At 44.2% G+C, this 17,969-nt stretch overlaps 1 protein-coding gene across 7 annotated transcripts in view; it reads left to right on the plus strand.

Annotated features, from left to right (window-relative positions):
• Positions 1–17,969, plus strand: part of GOLGA3 (golgin A3) — a 48,280-nt gene that overhangs the window by 20,679 nt on the left and 9,632 nt on the right. For all 7 annotated transcript variants that reach the window (XM_061602659.1, XM_061602658.1, XM_061602660.1 and 4 more), the window contains 13 exons: positions 1,126–1,287; positions 3,715–4,083; positions 4,257–4,334; positions 4,626–4,889; positions 5,800–5,894; positions 9,123–9,339; positions 9,914–10,057; positions 12,648–12,845; positions 13,461–13,577; positions 13,906–14,045; positions 14,826–14,958; positions 16,243–16,365; positions 16,971–17,135. In XM_061602659.1, coding sequence (XP_061458643.1) covers positions 1,126–1,287; positions 3,715–4,083; positions 4,257–4,334; positions 4,626–4,889; positions 5,800–5,894; positions 9,123–9,339; positions 9,914–10,057; positions 12,648–12,845; positions 13,461–13,577; positions 13,906–14,045; positions 14,826–14,958; positions 16,243–16,365; positions 16,971–17,135 — 2,205 coding nt within the window. The remainder of the gene's footprint in view (positions 1–1,125; positions 1,288–3,714; positions 4,084–4,256; positions 4,335–4,625; positions 4,890–5,799; positions 5,895–9,122; positions 9,340–9,913; positions 10,058–12,647; positions 12,846–13,460; positions 13,578–13,905; positions 14,046–14,825; positions 14,959–16,242; positions 16,366–16,970; positions 17,136–17,969) is intronic.

The following is a 17,969-nucleotide window of genomic DNA, read 5'->3' on the forward strand; positions in this document are numbered from 1 at the left end:
ATTTGCTGTTAATTGAATTTAGAGTGAGGGGTAATGATGTGGTGGTAAATGAATGGCAATAATGGAAGAGAAATTTACTTTTGGGTGGAAAATTAACTTGGGGCAATGGGTAGATCAATTGAACTGGTCTGTATGATCTGGGGTGGGGTACAAATTAATTGGGGAAAACATTTGGGGTGATTTGGATGGGAAATCAGCATTCTTTTTGTGAAATGTAAATTCTAGTAATCATTTCCAAGTTTGCATAACATGTATATGCAAATTTTATGCAACTTTGGATCAAGCTGTCTGTGACCTGAATTTTTTAAGGTTTGGTAGGCCTTCACCTGGGACCGAGCCTTTAGTGTGTCAGGCCCTACCCTGTGGAACTTCCTACCTGTAGAAGTCCAGCAGAAACAATCTCTCCTTTCATATGTCTTTTGAAAACTATATTGATTAGGCAGGCCTTTGCAATTTCAATTTTCTTTTTTTTATCAGTCTGTATTTATTGACATTATTAATGTTTTTATTTTTGCTGGTTTTATTTTTATATGTTGTATACCATCATAATATATTCTTACGAAAGTGTGGATTATAAATACATAAATAAGTACATAAATATCTAGGAATGCCTCTCGTTGCATCCAAAGGTGTCTGCTGCAACCAGAAAAGCACTATCCCCTTAAATTCTAGCAATCCTCCTTCTTGATGCAGCTGCCTGTGCTCCATTCCAAGGCTTTTCCTGAGGATCCCTCTTTAGGATGCTCTTTTTTCAAGTGTGTGCGAGATCTTTCTCACACTTTTTTTTTTGGCAATGGCAAGGAAAGATGGATACGTGTGTGTATGTTTTCCATATTTACAACAAATGGACAGCTTGATCCTGTACATGTTTAGTAGGAAACAAGCCCCATCTGAGAACTGGAAGTATGCATGGGATTGCATATGAAGAGTAATAATTGGAATATCTACCATGTATAGGCTAAAGACTGCCCTAAACGGGCATTTCTTCAGACCTCTTGATAAGAGATGGATAACTTATTAAGATAAGAGTAATGGGCCAGATTGTTTGATTTCCAAAACTTCTACCTATATTGTATTGGCAGGTTCCTCTTTCACTCATCAAAATTGTCTGCTTCCTTCGAACAGGCCGACATGTTAGACCAGGAATCAGCCTTTCTGCAGATCCAAGAAGCTAAGACCATGGTGGAAGACGACTTGCAGAGAAAACTGGAGGAGTTTGAGGATGAGAAGGAACAACTTCAGAAAATGGCTGATTCTGCAGCGACACTGGAGCAGGAGCTGGAACAGGTAGATGCAATTGGTAGATCTCAGGACTTTAAAAAAATCTAATATTTCTTTATTGAGTTTAAAAGGAAACACATGAAAAACAGTAGAAGGGGACAAACAAGGACAGCATCAACCATGTACACTGGAATTGAAAAGACAAAAATCAGCCTTCAGAAAAATAAATAAACATTATCAATTCAAGATACAAATAAACACGTTAAAAATTCTCCCAACAGTACCAGTCATCTTAGGTGCCAATCAAGTCCCTCCAAAAATTAGTTTGTGGTGCAAGAGGTTGAATTGTGGAAAGCCCTTGACCTATAAACGCTATCAGAGGCCACCATATACCATCAAAACTATCTGGATCTGGTGTGTGAGTCATTCCATCAGCACCTGATACCATACCTTGCTTCACCAACCCACCATTGTAAAGGAAGACTTGGAGTGCTAGTGGTGAGCGATTTCTAATTCGGCTGCAACCAGTTAATACAAAATGAGATCTTTATAAGCCACCTTATGCATTCCAACTGGAAATAGAGCTATTAGTGCTAATTGGGGTCAGGGGAAATATGCTGTGACAGTATAGCTGAGATTTCCTGGAAAATACGAGTCCAGAAATCTGAGATCACAAATCTCAGGACTTTTCATAGAAAGTTTAATAAAATCTGCTCATCAGTTCATAGTTTGCATCTTATATTCCAAATGATTGGAGGGAATTAAAACCAGAAAGCTTGAGATGCAGTCATCTGAACAGCAGCTCTTTAAAATACACTTTTGGAAATTCTGGTGGATGTAAAATAATGAGAACGAGGACGCGGGTATGAGGGCAAGGTACAGGGCTGGCACCAAAGGGCGGCTAGGTCGAGCCCTGGCCAAGGGCCCCTGCAGCCCAGAGGGGCCCCTGAAGGGCCCCTCATTAGGGTGGAAGAGTATTGCTCTCCTTCTGCAATCTGTGGCAGGGTCGGAGCTTCTAGACCGTCCAGCCATTCACTCGCTCCACGCGCCTCTCTCCTGTTTGGTGCTGCTGCACGCATGGGGCTTCCATCAACCAAGATGGCGGTAGAGGCTTCTTTAAGGGGCTCATGCCCCTACCGTCATCTTGGTTGATGGCTGGCATGTGCATGCACATAGCATACCCTGCATGCGTGCCATCAATCAAGATGGCGGCAGGGGCATCAGACAAGCCTCTGCTGCCATCTTGGTTGATGGAAGCCCTGTACACGCAGTGCGCACAGCAGCAAAAGACAGGAGAGAGGCAGGTGGAATAGGCAGGAGCTGCAGGCTTGGGGTAGGCTGGTGCCCAAGGGCCCAGTTATGCCTGGTGCCAGCCCTGGTAAAGTGGCTGCCTCCGATCTTGATATTTTTATTTAAATACAGTTTTTCTCCCTACTTTTTCATGCCCACCCTGCTGCTGTCTAGAGTCCCCCATCCACTATACCTCTTGTTATTTGCCAACTATCAGCATTTAAACTCTCTGACCAAACGTATGGTGCAGGCAAATGTGTGGCATTCACACTGATGAAGGAATGTTTTTAACTGTGACTGTGTGTTAGAATGTTTTCAACTGATTTTAGAATGCTTTTCTTTTTCTTGTTCAGTTGTTTTTGTTTTGTTGTTTTTGCTCCTCTGGGCCGGTTATCAATTGTGAATAAATAAGATTATAGGAAGCTGCCTGACGTTGAATCAGACCATTGTCCCACCTTGCTTAGTATCGGGTACAGTGAACGGCAGCAGAACTGCAGAGTCTCTGGCACAGGCCATTGTAGTTTCTGTTCACCAGATGTCTGTTTAAAACAATGAGCATAATGCCTTTTGTATTTCAGCGAAGATACATGCAATTCCATACACCCCCCAGAAGCTTTTTCTAGAGCAGTGTTCTTCAACCTTGGGTCCCCAGATGTTGTTGGACTATAACTCCCATCAACCCTAGCCAGGCTCACCACTGGTCAGGGATGATGGGGTTTGTAGTCCAACAACATCTGGGAACCCAAGGCTGAAAAACAGTTTTCTAGAGCCTTGGGCAACCCCAGAAAAGGCTCGGTTACTTTCTGCCACTAACCTCATCCCTTGAGTCAGGGGAAACCAATATGATGTCTTCCAGTTATGCTGTTGGACTCCAACTCACATCAGCCCGTCAGCATGGCCAACAGTTGTGGATGATGGGAGCTGCAGTCTAGCAACATCTGGGGACACCAAGTTGGCTTCTCCTGCTGTAGGTGAGAATCCTCAGAGCAAAGCGCTGTCTATAGCTCAGGGATGGGAAACCTGTGCTCTCTAGATGATGTTGAATTCCAAATCCTTGCAGCTCCAGCCAGTATGGCTAAAGCTCAAGGATGATGGGGGCTGTAGTCTAGCAATATCGGGGGGAACACAGGTTCCCCACTCCTCCTATATAGACCTTAACGTGTGTGTGTGTGATCCTAATGTGTTTTTTCTCTCTCAATTCAGCTGAAATTGACTTTGCATCAGCGAGATCTTCAGGTTGAGGCTTTGCAGCAGGAGCAGCTGGATCTCATGAAGCAGTTGACTTCCACTCAAGAGACTTTACAGACCCGAGAGCAGTCGCTGGGTGACCTTCAGATGCGTTACGATGAGCTGGAGGCCAGGCTGACGGAGTTGCAGGGGGAAGCCACCTCAATGGACGACACCATCCAATATTTGCAGAACGAGAAGATTGTCTTGGAGGTAGCTCTGCAGGTAGCAAAAGCGGGCAAAGAAGGACTCAAAGAAGGAGTCCAATATTTAGGAGAGAGCACTGAGGTGGCATCAGAAGTTTTGAAGCAACTGAGACAAGAAATCATTATAAAGTCAAGTCAGGTAATACGCTCATTAATTCCTTTCCCTCTCTTTTATGCATTTACCATCAATACACCTGCTGTCAAGGGCCACCTATATTGAAAATGTTTATGAACCGTACAGGGGTATGATGCCCTCTAGATGTTGTTGGACTATATATAGTAATCTTGGGATTATTATTTTTCCCCCAATAGGTAGAAAATCTGCAACTTGAGAGTGCCAGTCTCAAAAAGCAGACACAGAAGGTCAAGGAACAGTTCCTTCAGCAAAAGGTGTGTATGCTTTCTATCCCTGGGATGACTATCCCCTAGTTTGGGGGGGGCTGATCTGGGCTCCCAAACCAATTTTTTCTGACACCAATTTTGGCAGCAGTGGCAAAAAGAGGAAAAGATAAAGTAGTGTCTTAATGGAGATGGAAAACACTCCTTTCTTGGTCATCAGATCAATTTTTGGATAAGCAGGCAGAGCTGCAACGGGTTCATCAATCCTGCTCTAGTGATATATGCTGTTACGGCTTTTAAAAAAAATGAACCAAAACCTGAGCATATCTATTTCTTATTTAGGTGATGGTGGAAGCTTACCGGAGAGATGCAAATTCAAAAGACCAGCTTATCAGTGAGCTAAAGTCTACCAAGAAGAGGCTGGACTCTGAAGTGAAAGAGTTAAGACGGGAGCTGATCCAGCTTCAGGGCGAAAAGAAATCGGTGGAGGCTGAAAACTCAAGACTGGGGAAAGCAGTGTGTCAAGTTCAGCAGCAGATGGAGGAACTGGATAACCAGTTGCAAGCAGTGCAGAAAGAGCGAGATGACATGGAGAGAGAGCTGCAGGTGTGGAGGAAGCGTAGCTCATTCTCAACTTTCATGATAATACTTCAGATCAGTCTGTTGGAAAGAGTAGCCTTCCACTCCAGCCTCCTGGAGACAGAAGCTATGTTTTGGACCTCATGATAAACTGTGATGGGATGAGTCTAGCCTCCCTACAAATTTTCATGATCTCCCACTTTCCCTGCAGCACTGCCACAAGGAGGAGATGAGAAGCTTTCACTTCCATTTTTGATTAATCATTGTTTCGTGTTTCTAACCTTAAACTCTGGTTTAAACTCTGGTTTAAGTATTAACAATGACTTATTTGAAGCAAGCCAACTTCATAAACTATGGCTTGAAGTTGGCTTATTTCAAATAAACCATGGTTAAGTTTAACCACAGTTTGTTAGATTCGGATGACGCAACAAGCTGTGGTTAATCAAAAATGGAAGTAAAACTTTTCTAATTCCTTGTGACTGCGCTGGAGCAGGAGGGAGGGGAAGGGTCGACCTTGTGAACCTGAGAAGGAGGCTAGGCTCATATCCATCACAATAAACTATGGTTTATAATGGCATTAACAGAGCCAGAACTTTGAACTGGATAGATGTTGGGATGATCAAGAAAATGTACTTTTCTTTTAGTGTGGTAGTTCCTACACTTAGGAACTCCCTCTTTATTGTCATCAGGTAGATGTAATTCTTGTCGGTGCCTGCTTAAAACGTTGTTTAGATAAGCTTATCCAGACACACAGATACTGATGCATTTTCATCCCTGTTTAATCTGTTTTTACGATTTAATTACTTGCTTTTAACTGTTTTTGTTGATAATTTTAATGTTTTTGTAAACGGCTTAGTATTACAGAATGATTACCTTATGTTCATTCTTTGTTCACTCTCTCTTTCCCCCACCCCAATGGCTCCCCCATGCGTTTCAGACTTTGCAGTTTGACAGAGAGCAAATGTCTGCCCTTGCTGAGATGAACGAAGCCTTAAAACAGCAGGTTGATGAAATGCAACAGGAAACCAAAGTGTGAGTATGATGGAGCAGGACTTGTCTAGCATAGCCACAGTAACTAGCATTCACTGCCTTTGTGTTCATCAGTGGGCTATAGGAAAACCAAACAAACTGCAATCCGCTGCTGGGGGGCATCTTGGAAGGAACCCTAGGGGCAGCCGCCAAAAAGGCCCTATCTCGCGTCCCCACCAATCGCACTTGTGACGGTGGTGGGACTGAGAGGAGGGCCTCTCCCGAAGATCTCAGGGCCCGGGTAGGTTCATATAGGGAGATACAGTCTGACAAATAGCCTGGGCCTAAGCTGTGTAGGGCTTTATAGGTCAAAACCAGCACTTTGGATTGTGCCTGGAAACAAACTGGCAGCCAGTGGAGCTGTTGCAACAAGAGAGTTGTATGATCCCTGTAGCCAGCACCAGTTAGTATCCCAGCTGCTGCTCGTTGTACTAATTGAAGTTTCCGAACAGTCTTCAAAGGCAGCCCCACGTAGAGCGCGTTACATCCCGTTTAGATTACTGTAACTAAGGCATGTATCACCATAGCCAGATCAGGCATCTCCAGGAACGGGCGCATTTGGCAAACTAGTCTTAACTGAGCAAAGGCACTCCTGGCCACCGCAGAAACCTGGGCCTCCAAGTTTAAAGCTGAGTCCAGGAGCACACCCAAACTGCGAACCTGTGTCTTCAGGGGGAGTGTAACTCCATCCGCACAGGCTGAATCCCTATTCCCTGATCTGCCCTTTGACTGACCAGGAGCACCTCTGTCTTGTCTGGATTGAGCTTCAATTTGTTCGCCCTCATCCAGCCCATCACTGATGCCAGGCACTGGTTCAGAACCAAGACAGTTTCCTTGGCATTAGGTGGAAAGGAGAAATAGAGTTGGGTGTCATCAGCATACTGATAGCACCGAACCCCAAACCCCCGGACAACCTCTCCCAGCGGTTTCATGTAGATGTTAAATAGCATGGGGGACAAAACTGAACCCTGAGGGACCTCACAGGCCAATAGCCAAGGAGTCGAGCAGGTCCCCCAGCGCCACCTTCTGGGTTCACCCCTCCAGGAAGGAACGGAGCCACTGTAAAACAGTGCCCCCAAGACCCATCCCAGCAAGGTGGCCCAGAAGGATACCATGGTCGATGATATCGAAAGCCACTGAGAGGTCCAGTAGAACCAACAGGGACACACTCCCCCTGTCCAGTTCTCTGCGTAGGTCATCCACCAAGGCGACCAAAGCCGTCTCTGTCCCATAGCCAGGCCTGAAACCAGACTGAAATGGGTCCAGATAATCCATTTCATCCAGGAATCTCTGGAGCTGGGAGGCCACCACACACTATTACCTTGCCCAGCAATGGAATATTAGACACTGGCCGATAATTACCCATTATAGAGGGATCCAGGGAGGGCTTTTTCAACAAAGGCCTTACAAGTGCCTCCTTCAGGCACCGTGGAACTCTGCCTTGATGTAAGGAGGCATTAACCACTCCCCTCACCCAATCAGCCATTCCCCCTCTCACACTTTTAATCAGCCAGGAAGGGCAAGGGTCTAGCAGACATGTGGTGGCTCTCACTTCTCCAAGGATCCTGTCTACATCCTGTGGCTGGATTAAATTTGAATTAAATTTTAATGCTCATGCTATCTGAGTTCTAGCCAATTTTTTAAGTAGGCATCTTTTCTCCTATTCCTAGGGGGCTAGCTCTATTTTAACATCTTCAAAGCAAAATGCATCCAGCTTTGGATTGATATTAAGCTAGCAGTTTGGAATTCAGACTGGTCTGACATAGGGGGTGTTAGTTCAGTGGGAAGTTCTGCTGGGCAAGAGCACTAGGACTTAACCCAGTTGTGCTTTAAATGAGGCTTGAGCAAGAGAACTTCCAGGTAGATTATTCCTCATCTTAAAACTTTTTTTTAATATCTTATGGCAGTAGTTCCCAAACTTTTTTCCCCACGGACCACTTGAAATTTGATGAGGGTCTTGGTGGACCATTTAATGATTTTTTTCTCCCTATTGTAGCAATTGTAATGCACTGTGCTAGCTGCTGTGTGATTTTTAATTGCATTTATTGCTTTTATTTCTCTTATTGAATTACAATTTGAATTTCATAAAATTCTATAGAATTAAAGCTATTAGTGTTCTTCAGACTCACTGCAGACCTCTTGAAGGAAGCTCGTGGACCATTGGTGGTCTGCAGAACAGAGTTTGGGACCCTTGTCTTACGGTTTTTCTTTTTAATAATAATAATAATAATAACTACTACTACTACTAGTAATGCTGGGAAAAACAGAAGGGAGTAGAAAAAGAGGAAGACCAAACAAGAGATGGATTGATTCCATAAAAGAAGCCACAAACCTGAACTTACAAGATCTGAACAGGGTGGTTCATGACAGATGCTGTTGGAGGTCGCTGATTCATAGGGTCTCCATAAGTCGTAATCGACTTGAAGGCACATAACAACAAAAACTACTAATAGTGCTAAAGTATCCCACTCTGGGATGCCTTCTTGGTCATGATGAGCAGGCTATAAATATTTTACATTATTGAATTTATTTTAAATTTTAAGTATTATAAATGGGTGAGAAGATGTGCCTTTCTTAGATTTTTTTTTACCTCTGGTGCTGAAATGTCCTGACGTCATTTGTAAATAAAATAAAGCAGTTTATCTGACATGATGATCTTCTGCTGGATGTACAGCTACGAAAGTGTCAGCAATTTCCTTATCGTGGGTAGCACTTTCCTTAGCTCTTAAGCTACAAATAGCACTCTTCAAATGTTGATTGAGGAGGGACTCTTTATCATAACTGAAGAGTAGACATTTGTGGGTTGATCTTGAAATTATTAAACAGTGAAGAGAATTGTTATTTATTTTTATGAAGCAGTTGGCTTTATTTATTTAATGGGATTTATGTACTGCTTAATCATCCATAACCTCTGTGGGGGCACAGTTTCCTCCCCACCCCTGCTGTAAACAAATAATGCAATGAAGACTGAGCATGCTCACCAGCCACGAAATCTTGCATTTCAGTTGGGAAGGAAAAAATGGGAAAGGCGGCGGGGGGGGATGGAATGGAGTATCCTGGAAGAGGGTATGACTGGCTGGAACTTTGAACAGGAAAACTTTAAGAACGTTTAGATATGATGCAATGCTTTGTTGCAGGTTTTGCTGGTTCATCTTAATGTGTAGCTTTTTCTGAGATTGTTCTGGTGTAACTTAATATATGTGTGTGTGTGTGTGTGTGTGTGTGTTTTAGGGCCTTTACTGAACAGAAGCAAAAAATGAAGCGGCTGGGCTCGGACTTGAACACTGCACAGAAGGAGATGAAAGCAAAACACAAAGCCTACGAGAACGCAGTTGGGATCCTTAGTCGCCGGCTGCAGGAAGCCCTTACCGCAAAGGAATCATTTGAAGCAGAGCTGACCACATTGAAAGCGCAAATCTCTGACAGTGGAAATAGCCAGGCTGGCCTAGTAAGCAAAATACCTGAGCAGACCTAACTTCATTCACTTAAAAACAGAGGAAGGGAACTAGATCTGGCTGGAGAGCCAGATTGTTACCTCTTCAGCCCCCACAGGCTAAATTTCACAGGTGGGCATGGGTACCAAGCCTTCAGTCACCTGATGCCATTGTGACATCAGTTGACACTTTTTTGCTTGCAAAGTTTTGAAATCAAACTGTGCGGCCAAATGCACAAACTGTAGTTTTGCAGCTGATGGTTGGGTTTAGCAGAGCCCTTTCTCTGGTCTTCTGGAGCCCATTGCAAGCTGCTAATTGTTGGGTCTTGCAGAACACTTCGCATGAGGAGATTGACAGTGCCTACAAACCCCTTTAAGCTGAGCCAAATTTTTATCTGCTCCACACCTGAAATTAGGTATAGAGGAGTTTGGTGTGACTTGGCCAAAAGTTGCCTTATGGGCCAAATGAGGAGGCCTGGTGGGCATCATTAGGCCCACAGGTCAGAAGTTCCCACCCCTGCTTTAAAACAATTGAGTTCCTGCTGTAAGTGAGATTACTAACTAGACTTACTATGTATTATACCTTCAGGAAAGGATTCGAGCTCTAGAGACGGAGCTGGAGGCTGTTGGCCACAGTAAGATGGTGCTAGAAAAGGAATTGCAAGAAGTGATCTCGCTCACCAGTCAGGAGCTGGAAGAGTACAGAGAGAAAGTCCTTGAACTAGAAGATGAGGTAACTGCATGGGCTTCTCATTATTGCATATCTGCTTGACGTGATGTTGCCCCAGCAGGCTGGATGCATGTAACCTATGGGGGACCTTTTTCAGGCCAGGGCCACAATTCCTTTCTGGGCAGCCTTCTGGGACCGCATGCCAGTGGTAGGTGGAGCCAGAGACAAAAGTAAGTGGAGCAACTAATGTATATTTAACCTATGTACAGCTAGTTTCTGTGCACACTCTCATGCCCCTGTCTGTCCTCCGTCCAGGCAAGCAAGAGGCATTATCAGAACTCAAGTGCACATTCCAAACACATTCCAAAAGCAGGGCCAATAGGAGCTGTGGCCTGGGGAGAGTCCTCAGGGCCAGAGAGAGAAAATTGGAAGGCCGCATTTGGCCCCTGGGCCTGAGGTTCCCCACCAGAGTGTTCCTGTTTCAAATGCCACCTCTGCTGTGGACTCACCAGGCCATGGCTGGCACCGGAGGTCTGCATGGTTGGGCACCTGCTAAGGCCCATGCCTCTCTAAGGGCCCCACTGCTGTTTCCTGGCTATGCTGGTGCTCTTTGTTTGCTGCTGTCAGTCTCACCTGCCCTCTCTGAGAGAGAGTGAGAGGAGCGATCAGAAAGAGCAGGAACCCTGTGTGCCTTATCCTCTCCCTTTGGGAGGAGGTGAGTATGCCCAAAGGAACTGGTACTGCCTTAGACAAACCGTAATCTGTAGGCTTTAAAACTCCCCATCTGCAGTACAGGGATGATGTTTTTCTATCTTCCACCAGTTAAATTAAAGCAAGTTAATGTATGTGAAGTGTTTTGAACACTCAAAAAAAGCTATCTAAGTGCTTGTCGTCGTTATGCCATGTGCGATGCTTATGATCAAGGCCTACCAGCTGATTCCTGGTTAAAACTGGACAACCTGCGCAACTTGAAGCAATACGACAGGACCCTTCTCTAGACTAGGCACTGACTTGTAGGTTTTGTCATGCAGAAAGCTCAACCGTGCACTGTGGAAGAACATAGGGTGCTATTCAGTGCTAGTACTACTCAGAGTAGACCCATTGAAGTTAATAGATATGACTAACGTAGGTTCATTCATTTCAGTGGGTCCACTCTGGGTAGGACTTAGTTGAATTCATGGAAATGAATGCAGATGACGTAAGGTGAGTGTGGGGAACCTTTGCCTCTCCAGATATTGCTGCACAACAATTCCCATCAACCTCAGCAAGCATGGCCAGTGGTGCACAGATGATATAAGGACATCATCCTAAGGTCCTCTGTAAGGTCCAGACAGAATTAGATTTGTGAGTGTACCAGCTGAAGTAAATCTGATGCAACAGCTGTACCTTACTTGTTTTGATCAGGATGCCTCCAGGGTTTACAGTTGTACACAACCCTTCTCAACTCCGCAGCTATGCAAATACACTAGTCATCTCACTTTCCTCCCTTCAGGGAGAAATGATTTCCTCCAACGCATGATCATTTTTGAGTTGAAAATACTCCCAGTTTCTGAAAGATCAGTGGTACTGGATATTTCCCCAGTCTATTAAAAAGTAGGGAATAGACCTCCGCAGATTTTGGACAATCCCCAAATCATCATTCAAATTTGTATTCACTCAAGCTTAAAACTTTGGTTGAAAAATCCAGTTAACTCTCTCTAAGTAGCTATGTGTATCTGGGAAAACAGGGCAATAGTGTTCTAAAGTGATACAAGGATGGTGCGGAAATACAGTTTGTTTCTTAGCTAGTTACAACAGGTTGTATCCAGTGTAGCACTGATTTAAAGTCACTTAGCGCTACACTTGTTCAGCTGGAAAATGTTTTGCACCGACAGAACGTTGTTACACAAGCAAATGCATAAGCAGGTTGCTGATAACTTTGTGCCATCTATGAGTTTCTGCTAGTGCAACTCTTGTATTGAATTCATTGTTGTGCAACATTAAAACTCACCTTGCTAGTGCAAGAGGTAGCGGACAGAGAATGTTGGATACAGCCCAGCATTTCTAAACCACCCTTTAGCCAAAAAAGTTCTCTGGACAGCTCACAAACAAAAGGCAAAACAATGAAGTATAAACCTAGAATGTAGACATGAGATTTGAAAGCAGAAAGCAGCATAAATAAATAAAACTAGCAAAAGAAATCAAGCAAATAACTTAAGTCCTTAAAACAGAAAGAAAAAAAGATTTTCATCTGGCACCGGGAAGATACTAAGTGATACTCTCCAGAGCAGCCTTTCCCAACCAGTGTGCCTCCAGATGTTGTTGGACTACAATTCCCATCTTTCCTGACCATTGGCAATGCTGGCTGAGGCTGATGGGAGTTGTGGTCCAACAACATCTGGAGGCACACTGGTTGGGAAAGGCTGCTCTAGACAGTGTATTTCACAACTAGGTGCCACCACTGAAAAGGTCCTCTTCTTAGTGGCCGTACATGGAGAAAGACCTCAGAAGATTATTTCAGAGTCTGGGCAGTTAAAACCAGTAATCCTCTGGTTTAGAAGCATTTGCTGCAAAAGGGTACTTTTCTGCCTTCTTCATTGTCTGTTACTCAGTAACTTTTAGTGAGCTAATTTAGTGGGATTGGTGACAGTACTTGTTCCCTTTGGTCGTTTAGCTTCAAGAAGCAAGGGGCTTCCGGAGAAAGATAAAGCGACTGGAAGAAATGAACAAGAAGCTTTCTCTTGAACTAGAACATGAACGTGGGAAGCTCACTGGTCTTGGCCAGTCCAACGCAGCTCTGCGAGAACACAATCGTATCCTTGAAGCAGCACTGGCCAAGAGAGAGGCAGATTTGGTGCAGCTGAATCTTCAGGTACTCAAACTTTCTTGCCTGGGTTGGTGCTAATAAACTGGTTCTGTTTCATGTGGTCAGCAGCCTATGCGTACTGTATGTGTTGCAGGAGGGATGCATGTGAGCACATGATCCGGTCTTCTCAGTCAAACTGCCTGACGTAAGATTGTGCCTCCTAATTGGCTGCAATCCTCTCCTAGGACTCAGGCAAAGGTCTGAGTCACGAGACCTTTTTACTGTAGCTCCCAAGGATTTAACCTGGGAGATGGGTACATTAAGTTGGGCCCCATCTGCACTATACATTTAAAGCAGTATTATACCACTTTAAATAGTCATGGCTTGCCCCCAAAGAATCTTGGAAACTGTAGTTTGTTAAGGGTGCAGAGTGTTGTTAGGAAGACACACACACCCAGTTTCCTCACAGAGCTACAAGTCCCAGAGTGATTTAACAATCAGTCCCTCTTCCCAGGGAGCTCTGAACAAGCCTGATGACACTAGCTTAACTGCTTTATGTCCTGAAGTTGGAGGGGTCCATAAAGCTCAGCTGAAGTAGAAAAGCTTCCCGATTTCACTACAGCGTCTGGCCTGGCTTAACCCATTCACTTGGTGTGTCTGTGTGCTTTTGTGATGCCCCAGGTCCAGGCAGTTCTGAAACGCAAAGAGGAAGAGGATCAGCAAATGAAACAACTAATTCAAGCCTTGCAGATGGCCTTAGAAAAAGAAAAGACAAAAGTCAATGACCTTAAAGAGCAGGTAAGAGCTTGGCTGCTGCTTGTCATCCTGAGCATGTATTTACTGCTGCTGCCCTGGTTCCATCAAGCATCCCATTGGCAATGACTCTGCATTAATTGTGTGGTACTTACAATAATTATAGTAATGTTGTCCAGAGAGAGAGAGAGAGAGAGAGAGAGAGAGAGAGAGAGAGCCCACGGGTGCCCACAAGAGATGAAGAATGGGCAGTCTCCAGCTGTTGGCTTGCAGTCTACGGAGAGATGCAACACACATGGGGAGAGGGGCAGGGAAATGTAAGACGTAGGATGATTGAGAGGTGGTAATACACTGACACAGCTTGCTGTTCCAGGTCACAACAGCCAAAGCTGAGGCAGCGCATAATCGCCGTCATTATAAAGCTGCTGCCCTTGAACTCGGCGAGGTTAAGCGAGAACTCCAGGCCAAAGAAGTCCTCATCCAAGCCCTTCAGGCTGAAGTGGACAAACTGCAGTGAGTATCACAATGAAAGCGAAACCTTGCATTTTGGGGGGGAAATATGCATAGTTCAGCTGTTTTTGATGAGGTTCCATGATTGCTTTTTAATACATCTTTTTAGGAGAGAAAGCAAGTCTATTCATAGGCTAACCACGAATGAAGGACAAATCCATGAATAAGGGGACTTCAGGCCACGCCACTGGCTCTGCCCCCAACATCCCATCTGGTTCCACCACCACCCCGATCTCCAAGAATTTGGGAGCCTTTATTAAGCAGGGAGGAGCACAGAGGAGCCTATGCACAAGTGCAGCTCACTCCCCCTTGAGAACTTCACCCAGCATGTGGGGAAGTCGGGGTGGAGCCATGTGGACGTGCAGAGGGCTGGCAACTGAAGGAAGCTGCGTGGATGGCTTTTTCTGCCTTTATCCTCAGGAGTGATTTCTTTGTCCTCTGTGAAGCGAGCTCTGAGTAAATTCTACCTGCTGATTGCTCTGTGCCACATTTTGCAAGAAACACTGCTGTTTTCCTATTTTGTAATCCTCTGGCTCCCCACTAGGTGGTGATACTGTCCCTCTTTCATTCTAGCATCACTGAATCTTGCTTGATAATGGGTTAGACTAAAACCACCTCTGAATACCACTTACCATGAAAACCCTATTCATAGGGTCGCCATAAGTCGGGATTGACTTGAAGGCAGTGCATTTCCATTTTCCAACTTTTGCGGGTGCTGTCTTTTTTTTATGCTCCTCAGTCTGAGAACTGTAGTATTCTCAAAGTCCCTTTTTGTTGTTTTAGAGTTGAAGATGGGAAGCATTCAACAGAAGTGTCCCAGTTCCAGCAAGAGCTGGCAGAAGCCCGGTCCCAGCTTCAGCTCCTGCAGAAGCAGTTGGATGAGCAGCTTAGCAAGCTGCCTGCAGAAAATCAAGAGGTGAAAAGACAACATCGTTTATTCACTACTTTCTTACTGAACATAGATCGGGGGCATTGTTAGTGGCCCCGTGTGATGTGGACCTTGAATCTTTCTTTTTTCTAAATTCCTTGGGTGTTTTTGAGCGGATAATGAATTGGTGGATGACTTGGGTTACTAGGTAAGGCACTAATTTGGGGTACAAATTTAATATAAGATAAGTGTTGTGGGGGAGAAATGAATGGGAGCAATTGAAGGGGAACTGAATTGATTTGGAACAGTTGGGAAATTAATTGAAGGGAAAAGGAATTTAAAATAACTGATTTGGAGTGATCTAGGGTGGGGTGCTGATTAATAATTTATCTGGAGTGAACCAGATGGGAATTAGCTGGTTTGCATCTATATGTATAAATTAGTACATGCAGATTTTATGCAAAATTGTTTCTATGGGCCCATGCCCTGAATCTTGTTAAGTGCCTGGCAATGCCCCTGCTGTAAATCATGGCTTCGGCAAGCTTCAGGGCCTCCCCCTGTATAACACTTTCGTGTGTGCATGTGCTAGTGGAAAGGGATTGAAATAGCACAGTGGTAGAGCACGTGTTTTGAATGTGGAAGGTCCCAGGTTCAATCCCTGGTATTGCCAATTGGGGGTGGGGGAAATCAGATACAGTTGATAAGAAAGATAGCCTGTCTAAGACCCCGAAGAGCTGCTGCTAGTCAGAGTAGACCATACTGGCCTAGGTGGACAAATAATCTGATCTGGTACAGGAACATGCTGCCTAAGATATTAGGCAGCTAGTATCTTAATTCTTCTATATAAATCATAGAATAGTAGAATTGGAAGGGCCTATAAGGCCATCTAGTCCAACTCCCTGCTCAGTGCAGTATCCAAATTAAAGCATATCCAGCAGGTGGCTGCCCAGCTGCCTCTTGAATGCCTCCAGTGTTGGAGAGCCCACCACCTCCTTAGGGAATTGGTTCCATTGTCATATGGCTCTAACAGTTAGGAAGTTTTTCCTGATGTTCAATCGAAATCTGGCTTCCTGCAGCTTGAGCCCATCGTTCTGTATTCTGCATTCTGGGAGGATTGAGAAGAGATCCTGGTCCTCCTCTGTATGGCAAACTTTCAGGTACTTGAAGAGTGCTATCATATCTCTCCTCAGTCTCCTCTTCTCCAGGCTAAACATGCCCAGTTCTTTCAATCTCTCTTCATAGGGCTTTGTTTCCTGTCCAGTTGCCTGCAGGATTGCACCTTAACATTTTTTTTAACGTGATCAGATTTTGAAACACTTTTTCTGTTTGTAGGTTGAAGACCTCAAGTGGGAAGTAGAGCAGAAAGAGCGAGAAATCCAAGCCCTGAAGCAGCAGTTGGACCTGACGGAGCAACGCAGCCAGAAAGAATGGGAAGGAGTGCAAGTTGTTTTGCAGGTATTTCACTTGACTATAGGCTAGTTATCTTAAGACCTCACCTATTAGGAGACTAAATAAGATGATGAAATAGAATTTTTCAGTGGCAGCTGGTGGCTGCATGTCAGAGGGGCAGTGGAATCTGGTTTGGGTTTTAGTCTGAACTTTCAAGGAAGCACCTTGGACAGCTCCCCACAGACATGAAGCCACCAGCAGCTGCTAGAATTTTATGAATGTTCCAAGCCTCTGTCCGATTTCGAATTGTGTAAGACGACAATGGGTTCTTTCCAGCATAGCACTAAGGAGGGTGTTCTGTCAGTGCAAGCATTTCTGCTTGTGTGATGGAACTATCTCTCCCCCCCCTCCCCAGGAGTTTTCTCAATCCTGGTGTGCTAATGGGAATCCTTGTGCTGGCTTCCACTTGCACAAGTTAGTTGAAAACAGCCCTAAGGCTGCAATCCTGTAACTGCATCTGGGAGTTACCCCCATTGAACTCAGTGGGACTTGTTCCTGAGACTAGATCTGTATAGGATTGCAACATAAAAGTAGTGACTTCTTTCCTTTTTGGAATGATCTTTGGCTACTGCAAAAGGTTTAATGTCTCTGATCATCTTTCCTCATTCTAGAATATCAAGACAGAGTTGGAGGTGGTACGGGATGATTTGTCCTTAACCCAAAAAGATAAATTCATGCTTCAGGCGAAAGTGACTGAACTCAAGAATAGCATGAAGACTCTACTACAGCAAAACCAGCAGCTGAAGCTAGATTTGAAGCATGGAAAAATGAAAAAGGTACTTTGTTTTATTTTTAGCAGAGCAAAAGGGATTTTCTTTTAGAATAAGTGGGCATAGAATAACTGGGCTCAAGAATATGTTTTTTTCTCATGCTAGTCCTACTTGGAGTAGACCCATTGAAATTAATGGACATGTTATTAATGTCTATTTAATTTCAGTGGGTCTACTCTGAATATGACTAGCATGGCATACAACACTTTGTGTTCTGCGCTGTTGGAACTGCACATAGAAATGGGTATTGAAGCATCTTGTGTCTAAGAGTACATCAAGATTATACTCAAGGTGGACCCTTTGAAATGAATGGACCTATGTTAGCCTTATCCACTAATTTCAATGGGTCTACTCTGAGTAAGCGGAACATTAGATACAACCCTATGCTTTTCATTTGAAAACATGTTGACTTTTGACTGTTGACTTTTCGCCGAGCCTTGAAGACCTGGCTCTTCAGGCAGGCCTATGGGATCTCTGGGTTGGGTTAGGTTTTACACTGTATTAATGTAAGATGGTCTTCAGATGCGATGTTATGATATTAATAATGTGATGATTATGTATATGAGCAGATTGTATTTTATATTGTATTTTATATTGTACGTCGCCCAGAGTGTCCGTTCAGTCGGACAGATGGGCGTCTGCTAAATAAAATTTTATTATTATTATTATTATTATGAACATTCTGGCCTTTATGGTTGTTAAATTTAGGCTTAAATGCCTGGTGAACTGTTAGAAACAGGCAACCGTGCTCAGTGCTGCCGTCCCTTTGTTAAAGAGGAAACAACATGAACTGAAACATGCTTTGTCGTATATCAGTCACAGACAGCAGCTTTTCTTGGT

Source organism: Rhineura floridana, chromosome 19, assembly GCF_030035675.1.
Source record: "Rhineura floridana isolate rRhiFlo1 chromosome 19, rRhiFlo1.hap2, whole genome shotgun sequence".
Lineage (NCBI taxonomy): Eukaryota > Metazoa > Chordata > Lepidosauria > Squamata > Rhineuridae > Rhineura > Rhineura floridana.